Genomic DNA, 13571 nt, shown 5'->3' with positions numbered 1-13571 from the left:
TTGCATTAATAAAATTAAATGTCTGAGCAGCAATCACAAACACCTCAAATTTAAATATAATATCAACTGATTATCGTATCGAATGTCGATCGATATTCATCTGTTTCATCCAAACACACAAACCTGGAAACTCCACATAGATCTTACTGTTAACATCATGTGGATCCTTTGAGTCTGATCAATCAGCTGATTGGCTGTTTCTCTCGTGGATGATCACCTGACTGAAATGATGCAATAACGTGTCGGAGGACAGTTACAGAGACAGAGGTTTGAATAAAGGGCAGCCCTGACAGGATAATAATCATCTGCATTAATACAGCATGACCCACATACACACACACACACACACACATACACACACACACACACACACACACACACACACACACACACGCAGTTGTTAGGATCTCCATAGCAACAGCTTCATTGAATTTATTGTCTGTCCTATAATCTTTTGAGCTGCATTTACTGCTCCAAGAGCCGCAAGACACACACACACACACACACACACACACACACACAATCTTCTGATTTTTTTCTGACTATAAATTTTTTTGTTCAGCAGGAAACGGTTATTTCATAGATTTATGAGCGCAATAATCCGGCTTGTTGTGAGAAATAAAACAACACATTACAGAAGCCTCTGAGCAACAAGCGACTTGCAACAAAACAAGTAAACCATTTCAGCACAGCTGAAGTTATCAAGGTCTGCTGTCAGAACGGTGCCTGAACACAAGAATGAATCTGTCTAATAACACTTCTAACAGACACCATTTGTTCAGCCTGCAGCTAAAGATTAGTGTCCAAACACCATGAAGCCGACTGCAGTGATGTTCTGAATATCTTATTCCTCTGTGCCTCCATTAATCCATTAATCTATCAGATATATCAGATATATATAATACAGTTTTATTAACATCAAAATTTAAGGCAATTAGAAAGAACATTAATTCGTTTTTGGGGTCTCTTTTTTGTTGCTGTCTCTGTCTTTTCATAGCCTTTCTTGTCCTTTTCTGCTCCCACATTTACTTCTCTGGGATTCTCTGTGAGTGTCTAAGCCCTAAATGTTTGTCTGTCATCACTGTATCTGCTGCAGGACTCAAGTTACAACGTTAAACACACACAAATGCAGTTAGCAGCAGGTGCCTTTTTGCCTTTCATTGCTGTCATTTTTTAAATAGTCAAATGATCTTAAGTCACTAATAAGGACATTAATTATTGCTAACAACCGTGCTAACTGTGTAATTACCGTATTTTCTCTAATAGTGGCCGGGGCCTTTATTTACCTCAACTGCAGAGGGTACCAGGCCTTTATTGGAAGCAGGCTTAAATTAGAGAGAGGCCTTTATTCCTAATTCCCTCTGTTTGATAAGTATATTTACTCATACTCATTCTTGTTACTGCATTATGCTATTAATAAAATTAAAAGCTTTCATTTCCTGACTTTTATTGTGAAACATTACACAAACATTTCAATATAACTTATGTGAAGTATGACCGGTCAAGTACGGGAGGGGAAATATGGCCAGTGTCAGTTAAAAGCTAAACAAATCTGAGGTAACCTTACGCTGGATATAAACATTAATAGCCAGTTAACAGCACAGTCAAATATCAAATATCAATCAGCTGTCTCTCTAGCTCCAAGCTAACTTTCTTCCTCCCACCTCCAGCTAGCCGTGCTCTCCTCTTGTCAGCTAACAGCAGCTCACGCTTCTGTCTTTTCCAGTATCTGATTCTTTTCAGGTCAGTGTCAAAATCTCTTGCAGCTTTCGCTTCTTAATTTTCCTCCGCATATCGCAAAACTCTCTCTTTGAATTTGACGTCAAACTTCCGTCTAGTGGCTGCCATGTTCACTCTCTACAGTGTTGTGGCATCGGTGTTATGGAAATTTTAGTCACTGACACATGCACAGGTCCTATATGGTACTTCAATTATAGCTACCGCCATCTCGTGGCACTTGTACCTTACTACAAACCACAGTCACATTATAACAGGCACCAAGAGGAGCGGGGCAGACATTTCTCTTCATCTGATAACATTAAAAGTAAAGTTAGGCTTTTGCTGTCTAAAAAAGACAAGAGAAAAAGAGAGAGAGGGGGCTAGAGAGTGAATGAAGAGATGGAGCTGGTGAGAAAGCAGTGAATCAGATCAATAAAAAAAATATCTAATTGTTTCACAGCGGTTACTTTCTAGAGCAGAAATAAACACACCCACACCCCCCCCGCACATCACCGTACAACCCTGCAGAAGTGTGCAGCAACACCTGATTTGGTCTGAATACAGCCTTAATCCACCCTTGTTTTTTCTCCCCCCCCGGTCTGTAATTGGGGCCGGCCTTTATTTGTTCGTGTCGACCACACCCCCAACCATTATTTAATTGAATACCGGCCACTATTAGAGAAAATACGGTAAACTTTGCAAGCTAGCTGACTAGCATGTTAGCTAAGACGAGACGAGACTATTGATCCTCAGAGGGGAAATCCACATATTACAGCAGTGCAGGAAGAACTATGAGTAATAAAATACAAAGTAAGAAGTCAAGTAAATGGAATTAAATCTATATACATTATAAACATTACAATACTTAGGCCATATACATGAAGTTGTGGATTGTGAAAATGAAAAGGTTAATATGTGCAGAAGTTAAGGTTCTGGTAGCTGTGGCTAGTTATATATGTAGATGTTATATAAGTGAAGTAGTGAATCAAAATATAACTAAAATATATACAGTAGTATTACCTACACAGACCAGCTATATTTCTACGTATTGTAGTTTGTGTTCAGTAGTCGAGTCCAGATAAGATAAAATCTGACTTTAACTCCATTTGTGTTTGTATCAGAGTCATTCTGAATGATTTAGATAAAATAATCAATTTGGAGATTTTAAAACTTCAGATCGCGCAGCATTTCATGATATTTTCAGCTCCTTTAACCACAGTCACAGAGCAGTGAGGTCACATGGTAGAGAGGCGGAACATGATTGGTCCTCCTGTCTACATTTCCAGCACTGATCGGTTCTTTGCAGATGATAGTGTCAAGTTTGAGATTGATTTTTATGATAAAAGGGGCCAATAATGCAGAAAACAAAAAAATAAACCTACACAAACTGGTGATAACTTGTCAAAGAATAGTTTCAACTCATTTCTTGATAAAAACGACAGATAGAACCTTTTAATTCTAACCCATGAAATGTGTCCCCACGTTTAGATGTTGAACTTGAAGTTACAATAACTCAGATATGACTTGAACTCGACATCGTGCCTCCTCAGGTAAACCTCCTCTGTCCTTGATCATCAAGCAGAAATAAGGGAATTGGAACGTCCTTCATGATAGCGGACGGGGGTCAAGCGAGGAACGATGAATCAAGAGAATGTGGATGTTCTCAGTCAGCCGCCTCCAGTGTCCCAGTCGGACACTTCATCAAACTACTTCTGCTAAAAAACATAATTCGTGCCTCCATAAACAGGTTTCATGCCAGGAAAACGTCCTTCTCTCCTCTCTCTCTCTCTTTGCCGCTGACAAATAAAGTTCTCCGGTTGTGAAGTTTCCTGCCAAAGCTTCATCTGCTCTGAGTCACCATCATACCGTTTTAACACACGGCTCTATAAATAAAGGACGATTACTACACTGTACATTTTCAGCCTGGGTGGATCCACAGGGGAGCTGAACCCTGGCAGAGTGAATCACTGACAGGAAAAAAACAAGACGGCGGATCTGTCTGGTAGCTGCAGAATTTACAGCTTTGTATGTGATGATGTATCGAGATTACTGGATCTCAAACACACACACACACACACGCTGTCAGCAGATCTTCTGATGGGATTACTGCTGCACGTCACGTCCTCTCAGCTGTAATCTGATTCTGGAGCAAAAACACTCCTGTTTAATGTGTCATTCATTTGGTTTACGAGAGAGAGCGACAGGTATACTTGAATCTGTTCCTTGTTGACGTTATTTCTTTTTCAGGTATTATTACTGTATGTATGGATATTTAAAGGCAGCAGTGTAGGAGTGGTGGATGTGGGGGAAGCTGGTGGGAGGGAAGATGTGCACAGTGAAGGTTTTTACCCAAGAAACAGTAAGTTATGACTTTATTAAGGTTAGAAGACCTTCGTCATGATGGTTTTAAAACAATGTTGACTCTCGGTTGGAAACAGGAAGTGATGTTTTGTTCAATAAAAGTACACATACACTGATTATGAGACATCTTGAAATGAACAATAATTACATGTAGATTATATCTAAGAAGGTTGAGTCAGGAGCAACTGGACTTGTTGTAGATTCTTGAGGATGTTTCGCTTCTCATCCGAAAAGGTTTCTTCAGATCTGAGACGTCCTCAGATCGAGTCCTGTTGCTCCTGATTCAACCTCGTTAGATATATTACGACTTCACAGATATATTCATAGATCTGAATCATAGAGTATTTTTTTATAGGTGAGGAGGGGATCTTTAATAAAAATGAAAGTGTTCATATCATATTAGAAAGAAAGTAGCGATGAAGAATATTTCAGTAGCTGTCAGTGAATTTTACCGTCTCATAAAAACACGTCTTTGCCGCTTAAACGTTCAAGATACTTGAGTTGATATTCTTGATTTCTGATGTTATTTTTATTATATTATTGACTCTGGAAATAACCAAAGGACCAGAATTGGAGAAAAAGACATTTTTTTATTGACAAAATATAATACTGAAATTATATCAAAGCATTAAAAATAAAAAAAACCTCTTATTTAAAGTTCCTTTCCCTGCTGCTCTCAGCTCATTGGTTCCTACTGAAGACTTTAAAAACAGATCATAAATATGTAGTTTCATTTTTTTCACATTATCTTTTATCAAACAAACAAACAGGAGGAAACGGTGCATTTGTTGGGGACTATTTTCAGCAGCGGATGAATCCACAGTTGGTGCTCGAGTGAGTGTTTCTGGCTGCAGGACGGTTTGTGTGTGTGTGTGTGTGTGTGTGTGTGTGTGTGGGATTGAGTCAAAATAAACCACAGTGTGTGTGTGTGTGTTCACGATGATGAAGAACATGTCACCCAGTGCAGCGGTGACTGACGTGTTTTTAATTGTTTTTGGACAATAACGAAGCTCAGATAGAAGATCATTACCAGATGTTTCCTTTAAGCTATTAAGAAGTTACTAATATTAAAAGTGATATTTGAGTTATGACACTATCAGCTGTTTGTTCTGTTCTGCACACACACACACACACACACACACACACACCATATGCCACGATTCTGGCATCATCCTTGGTAATAAATGGAAGTAAATGGAGGCAAGGTTGAAGCGTAGGAGGGTCGGCAGAAATGTTGTCTATTGTGTGTGTGTGTGTGTGTGTGTGTGTGTGTATGTGTGTGTGTCTCCTAGCAACCAACACCCTTCACTCTCTGTCTGTGTTGAGCCGACAGCAGCAGCGCTCTGAGGAATCTGCTCTCAGATGCAACAGGTGTGTGTAATAAATTCAGAAGTGAGCATCTGCCTGCCTATAATATATCTTTACATAGAGACGCAGGCTGTTTAGATACAAAACCCTGCGTCATTCAGTGCAGTTGACTCGTTTTTCTCCTCGATATGACTCGTCTCTCTGCAGATCTGAACTCAGAGATCCTACTCAGACCAAAGACCCTTTACAGGAAGTGGTTTCGGTCTATTAGTTTGTGGTAAAAACGTGATCCCACCTCCATCTGATGGACTACAAGGCTGCAAGTTTGTGCTATACAAGCTCCCATAGCCAGATGCAGCTTTGCATGCTGGGATGTTGTTGATGTGTGAAATGAATCAAGAGGTTTCCAACAGCAGGTCTGTGAGCCAATAGGAAGAGAGGAGGGACTAAAGATGTGAGGTGCATCACTTCCTCATCTGTATTAGCATCAGTACAAACAGGAAGCTTCTTCTACAGTTAATTTAATTCCCTTTTCTCTCAGAACGAGAAGCTAACAGAAGCTTCTGTGTAAAAAAAAATCTGCTACATGTGAAATAAAAATGCAAGAAAGTCACATAAAGAGTGAAATGTTCAGTTATTACTGGGCAGATATAACTGTTATCTTCAGTCTTTTATAAAGCTGTTTGATGCTAACATTAGCATTTTAACATTAGCAAGGCGTGGAAAGAGGAAACGACGAGATGACGTCATTAAAAGAGCGACGGTCAAAGCTCAAACGACGGAAAACATGATGAAAATATGACATTTCTGTTAGTTTCATGTATTGATGTGAGGAAGGTTACCGTCTCCTCATCATCGCTCCACACAGATCTGATGTTTTCAACTCTTCAGTGGCGTTTAAGTCACATGATTCATGTACGACATCATTTATTCACTCAGTCTGTTTACATTTGATTTTTATCCACATGACTACTTTTACACCTCAGAACTGAAATTTTTTGTTTGTTTTTTTTTGTTTGTTGTTTTTTAATTTCCAGCTTTTCCGTCAGTTTTTACACGTAAACAGAAAAATGTGACAAAATGTTGCAGTTAAAACTTTTCACAATTTCAGTATTTTTAGATTTAGATTACTTTTAGGCCAACAAAATACATAAATGATAAATATTAGATAGTATTTTATTTATTTTGGGGAATAACATTATAATGATTATTTTCATTATTGATCAATCTGTAGATTATTTTCCCGATTAATTGATTAGTTGTTTGGTCTATAAACATGTCGATCAGTATTTCCCAAAAGATGAAACCTCACATGTCTTGTTTTGTCCACAACACAAAGATATTCAGTTTAACTGTCATAAAAGATTAAAGAAACCAGAAAATATTCACATTTGAGAAGTTGGAATCAGAGAATTCAGACTTTTTTTTCTTTAAAAAATGACTCAAAACGATCAATCGATTATCAAAATAGTTGGTGATTAATTTAATAGTTGGCAACTAATCGATGATCGAATCTAGCTCTAGAAATAAAACAAGTTGGATTTGTTTTATTTTGCGATTCTGTAACTTCCTGTTAATAATGAACGATGTAATTTGGTGCTAATAGTCGAGAAATGGAGATAAAGTTTTAAGACATTTATTTGAGTTTGTGGAGTTTATAAGAGGGATTTCTTTAAAAGAACTACTTTGTTGTAATAAAACTTGCAGGAAGTAGAACTGGACACTGAACTCAATAAATAAAATGTGAAAAATCCAAATAATTGTAAAGACTTTTTTGTTGCTGTCTTCTGGTTGGTTGATGACTCATGACGTCAGTATTTATAAAATCTCCTGAATCTAGAGGTGCTGAATATTTTTAAGAGTATTTTTTCGTGAAATTGAGGAAAATAACATAAATTAGCCTAATTAATTAAAAAAATAAAAGAAAAATGTTCCTTGTTGAAACTGTTTTGGTTGCAGATTTTAGTCAAAAGGCAAAAAAAAGATGAAAAAAAAAACAAGTAAAACTCACTTTGAACTCACAAACTGAGAGTCAAGTCTGCAAATGAAAGCATCTCTGGATCAGTTTATGAGCATCTGTCCATCCATCATCCATCAGTCCTGGAGGTTTCCCTCTCTCCTCTCCTCTCCTCTCCTTTCCTCTCCTCTCCTCCCTCCTCCTCCTCCTCCTCTCCAGCCACTGTTGACGTCCACGGCTCTGTCACCCGCATCACCGGTTTCCACGCTGCTCTCTGGTCCAGTCATGTAGTCATTATGGCTCTTTTAATTCCCTCCGTATCCACAACCCTCCTCTGTTTGTCTCCTCTCTTTTAGTTTTGTTGTAGTTCGCCATTTCTGTCGGAAACTCTTTGTTTTTTTTTTTGTTTTTTGTTGTTGTTGTTGTTTTGTGCGCTTTTCTGACGCTTTGGGGAGTTTTTGGTTCTGTGCGTCCGAGCATCCCGCACCTCTCCGCGGTTTGAATCCCTCCTCCGGCTGCTGCTCCACCTGGCTCCCCGCTCCCGCCGTTCATTACCCTAATCAATCACCCGCGCGGTCATTGAGGCAATCATCGCCGTGATTCCTAATTGTTTCTTGGCAGGGTTGGAAACCACCGGGGAAAAGGCTCACATGAGTGCGCCTCCGCTGATCCGTGCGCCCAGCCCGCTCCTGTTCTCAGGGGGGACAAACAACACCAACACCGGCACTGGGGGAGGAGGAGGAGGAGGAGGAGGGGGAGGTGGAGGAGGTGGAGGAGGAGGAGGAGGAGGAGGTGGAGGTGGTGTGATCTCCTTCCACATCCAGATCGGACTGAGCCGGGAGCCGGTGCTGCTGGACGCCGCAGAGCTCAGCCTCAGCCAGGTCCGGGAGGTGGCGTGTTCCATCGTGGACCAGAAGGTAACCAGAGAGGGTCAAAGTGCCAAAAATACTTTTAACTCCTGGAAAAGTTATGAAGTCTTTCATTCCAGTTGATGGTCAAGTTAAACTAAACGGCAGTAAAACATATTGAAGTATCTAAAAGAGCTCAGTGTTAAATGTCGGTGCATTAAAGGTGCAATCAGTCATTTTTTTTAAACCATAAAACCGAGACAAGTCCTGCAAATTAAACATTAAAATATGTTGTTTGTAACTGTCCTTTAGAACAACATCAAGAAGAGTTTTCTGAACAATATTCAGCAACTTTTACAAATCAATCTGTTGAAAAATTCACAATATGTTTTACGATGTGACAACACTGTGGTTCAGGTCTGAGTAGGTTTAGTTAAACATCCGGTTTGGGTTTAATTGATACTTTGTTAAAGTTAGGGGACATCTGTTGTCATGGCTACAATAATAACCGCGAGGTGAAAATGAAAAGAAACAGATGTTGACTGTTGGTTGAGAACACGTCGCTGCTAGTTTCTACTGGTGGTCACTGGCGGTATTGCAACAACAACAAAAAACAACATTTTCCCCAAAGACCTCCGTTATAAAAGAGACGTCTATAAAACTGTTGACACCTCCAACTGCAGAAAAGGTCAATTATGAATTTTTAATCCACAAAGATTTTATATCTGTAAAACTTTCCTTGAGCCTAAAAGTGATTTTAATTATTCTGTCATCCTGATGTAAAGTCTGTGAGCCGAGCGAGAGAAACAAATATTCATCAGCTCGCACAACGTGGAAACATTTTTGGTTCATACACCAGGCGAAGAGTTTTTATTTGAGTCCGATATCCAGTTCTGATAAGATAAGAAAAGACTTTATTGATCCCAAGAGGGGAAATTCCCATGTTACAGCAATGCAGGAAATGAGGAAAAGAACTAAGAGTAATAAATACAAACTAAATAAGAAGTCAAGTAAATGGAATTCAATCTATATATGTTATAAACATTACAGTACATAGGCCATATACATAACCTGACTTGTGAAATGTAAAAATAAAAAAAGTTGTGCAAAATATGTGCAGAAGTAAAGGAAGTTTCCATAATACATCAATGGTTGGAAACAGGAAGTGAAGAGCAGTCTCCTGTGTTAAAGTCACAGTGATAATAATGTCACCGGAGTCATAATTACAATGCTGCTGTCACTTTAATGTAAATATATGTCACTTTGGGGTATTTTCTGAAATTGAACATCACAGCAGGAGGCGGAGAATGAAATGTTCTCTGTGCTCTTCGGTGACTGAACTCGACGTTTTAACCATCAGGACATGAGAGGATCTGCTCTGTAATGGACATGAAACACATATTGATATCATCCAGTGTGATTCACACTTCCCGAGGATTCATTATCTCTGATGTTCATCACTAATAAACCTCCATAAATCCACTTAGAAACCAGATAAACATCACATTTTGAAGTTTTCTTCAGTATCAAAATAATCCAGTGATAGTTGTCTGTACATCCATAATAACTAATTCAGCAGAGATCTAATGGAGAATATTTGACGGATGGTTTTATTTTTTTCTGTCATCATATTGGTTCACAAACAGGCAGATATGTCGGTGTTGTAGCGTGTTGTAGTGGAAGGACGAGCAGCTCCAGAGATCAGGATTTAGAGTTTTTAGAGAAAAACAGTCAGACGTTGCAGCTGAATGATTACTGGGGTGAAAAATGAATGATTGGATTAAAATCACTGACCAGCAGGTGATATTAAAATCACCACAGCTGCCCTACAGACTCAATGAATCCAGTCTCATATTCATTCATTCACATGTAGAATTAAAGAGTTTAACATCATTAAATGGAGTTAAAGATAAGTTTATTTGATTAAGTTTCCTCCATCAGACTTTGTTCTTTACACTTAAACATAATTTGAACATTTGATCATTTCTGTCATTTTTCTACTGAAGATGGAGTATTGTGTCTCAAATAGAAACCATCATCTCCTGAAGCTCTTTAGTACTTTATGCATCTAATCATCAAAATATCAGCCGAATGACTTTATAGTTAAACCTTTCTTGTCCTGTAAAAGATTTAACAACATATTTAAGAACTATTTAACCTCCAAAACGTTGATATTGGCCTTTATCAATTTGCAGAACGTGATATATATTAAACAGAGAGCAGAATAGAGGACGTGTTTGTAGCCATTTATACCCGAATGATGAACAACTTCGAAATTAACAATCAGCCTTGACGTTAAAAAAACATTTTGCATCCTTGTGTGTGAAGAAAATTTGTTTTTATTACCAGAAAGTCCACAGCTGGAAACTTAAGACCGACATTTTCCCCAACATGAGATGGCATACTGGGAAATATTGTGTATATGAGGGCATGCTGGGAAACATTATGTATATGAGGGCATGCTGGGAAACATTATGTATATGAGGGCATGCTGGGAAACATTATGTATACGTGTATGAGAGGGGGGAGAGAGAGGAATATTCAATAACTGACATGTATGGATAATGTGCCACAGGCGCTGCCGTCTATAGTAACAACTCGCTGTCAGTCAATGACAGAACTTTAACCTCTGTGACCTGCTGGACCTTCATACGGCTGCAGATTTACTAACTCCGCATGTGGAAAATGATCTCCGGCTTCACTACATAGGGAGGGATGTGCAGAGATCCCAGTATTTGTATTTGTATCTGTATTTGTCGAGGCAGCAAAATTATTTGTAAATGTATTCGAATAAAAGTGGAAAGAGGCCTATAAATACTGTTTATGTTTTTATTACGCTTTTAATTTTAGAAAGTGTCAGTAGCTTCAGGAGTGATGTCCAAATTAGGAAATGTGCGTCATGTAGCGGGTGGATGTGACTCCCCTCATTGAGACCTGCTGATAGACGTAACAGTGGAGCAGAGGAGAGACACTGAGATAGTGATGTAACTGACCTGCATGCAGTTTTTTTTTTTTCTTCCAGAAAACAAATCATTTTTAAAATATTTGAATGAAACAAATATTCGTATAAAACCCCACTATTTGTGCTTTGCCGAATAATGTATTTGTATTCGGGCACACCCCTAGTGCATAGTGTTAAAAACAATACAGGACATTGATGAGGACAACGTGGTTTAAAATGCATGAATACAGCAGGAATAAAAATAAAGTACAATAAAGTAAAATTAGAGAAAGTTTATGGAAAAAATAAAACCATCAAGAGAGCAAGAAGACAGTGAAAGTTACACAGAGGATGATGTTTGACTCTTCTTCATCTCATCTCACGCAGCATCTTTGACTCACCTTCAACTCTCCGGCTATCCTGCTGAATGTCCATATATATATTACATATATTACAGACCAGATCCCGTCATTTCCTCATGGTTAACATACCGTCCAGGAACATGAGTTCAGTTATTTAACCCTCCTGTTGTCCTCGGGTCAAATTTGACCCATTTTCAAATGTTTTTATATCAGAAATATGGATTTCTTTCATCTTATTGCCTGAAAATCCATACCACACACTTTGCAATAAAAGTAATGATCACTACTTTCATTGAATTTTGGGTGTTTTATTAAAATTTATAGCATCTGTGGACTTTTGTCCTCCCGAGTCAAAATTGACCCTGGAGGACAAAAGTTGTATTGTTGACGGGAGGACAACAGGAAGGTTAATTCCACGCCTCCCTTTGTGATGTTCGTCTTGTCTGAACAGAGCTTTAAGTGTCAAAGTGCAGCAGGTGTGAAGGATCATTTATAATAATCTGGGAAGCTTTACTCTTTATATTTAAATCATTTTGTCTTTTTTCAAGCGTATAGTTAAAAAGAGAGTAACCTCGGGGACTAAAAGTTTCCACTGCATCTCATCATCAGTACAAAACAGGCAAATTATTTCAAGATTTCTTTTAAAATTTTTGGAGTTAACCTGCCGATTTTTTTATGAGCAAATAAAAACAGCTGGATGGAAACGCATCCCAGATTCGGCACTTTCATCCGGCCCACGTACCGCGTGGAATGATGTCACCATGGCGGTCTGCTCTTGTTTCCCAGATCTGGGCCACAAGCAAAACGTATGTCAACCAAGAACAAACCAGATAAACCAGAACTGCTCCACATCCAGAATACATGTACCTGAGAGCATCTTTACCAAAAAAAACACCCACATTTGATTTGGGATATTTGGGCCATATTTGTTATTTTACATGTCGTCGTCCGCTACCGTATGCTCTCTGGGATTGTTTGTTATTGCTATATTTAGATTTTAGGATTCATCAGACAGCTCTAGTCTTCCTCCAAATTAAATTACAAAATACGTTACTTGTCCATGTTTCTATCAGAGGGACGACATCATTTGTCTGTGTCTTATGAAACCGTCACACATCACTGTCTGACACATAATAATAATCTGTTTTGAGATGTGACGACACCGTGGTTTAGGTTTGGTTAGATTTAGGTTAGAGTTGGGGGGGGGAATCATGGTTTTGGTTAAAGGCACAATATGTAATTTCAGCCGCTAGGCGTCTCAATCAAAACAATAACAAAAGACGGAGTGTGATGAGGGTGTGAAGTAGCAAGGGATCATGGGAGTTGTTGTCTTCGTCGTTAAATAACCAGCTTCACCAGGATAGGATTACTCCAGTGTTCATCATTCAGGATGTTTTTACCCGCAGAGGTCTCCTCCTCTCCAGAACAAATGGACATTCAGATTAAAATCGTTAAAATACTAATTAAAGCTGTTTCACCTAAAAAAATCAATATTTCTCCGATGATGTTTGGTGACCACCGGACTTCCTGGAGGGGCTGTTAGCCGAGCTGCTGCTAACGTTTGTCCAGTTTATTTCTCTGATAACTTAAGATCCAGACGTCCAATGACTAAAATCCTTCATCTGGCTAAAAGATATAGTTAAAAACCACCTAAATTTATCATGAAAATGTGTCTTAAAACTGAATAAAAGTCCATTTATAACAGTTTGTGTGGAACAACCACAACGCCGATGTATTATCTTGTATGTGTGTAAGTTACTCTTTGGTAGACGCCATTGTAGCGGACAAACACAGCGCCGCCGTATGCATCTGGTGTGTGTTTACTCTTTGGTAGAGGAGGTATGACGCCATCGACAGGCGACCAAATGAAACGGTCCGTTACTTTGATTAAATTACAGATTTCTCTGGGTTTGAACATTGTTGGAAACATTTGGGATAATAAAATAACATAGGTCTAGTTGTTTTTAGACATTTTAATGTGGAATAATTACATATTATACCTTTAAAATTGCTGCAGTTGGTTGAGGGAATGATCGCGGTCGGGAGTGAAGAGCGATCTCCTGTGTTAAAGTTCC

The 13571-nt window shown here is 38.7% G+C and overlaps 1 protein-coding gene across 1 annotated transcript in view; it reads left to right on the top strand.

Annotated features, from left to right (window-relative positions):
• The first annotated feature begins 7905 nt into the window (after positions 1-7905).
• The window catches only part of prkd1 (protein kinase D1), a 53710-nt gene continuing 48044 nt past the window's right edge, over positions 7906-13571 (top strand). Inside the window, exon 1 of the mRNA XM_044375859.1 lies at positions 7906-8262. Within this exon, the coding sequence (XP_044231794.1) occupies positions 7996-8262 (267 nt within the window). The 5' untranslated portion in view covers positions 7906-7995. The remainder of the gene's footprint in view (positions 8263-13571) is intronic.

The sequence above is a fragment of the Thunnus albacares genome, chromosome 15 (genome assembly GCF_914725855.1).
Source record: "Thunnus albacares chromosome 15, fThuAlb1.1, whole genome shotgun sequence".
Classification (NCBI taxonomy): Eukaryota; Metazoa; Chordata; class Actinopteri; order Scombriformes; family Scombridae; genus Thunnus; species Thunnus albacares.
The sequence above is the reverse complement of the archived record's forward strand: the minus strand, read 5'-3'. Positions and strand labels throughout refer to the sequence as shown.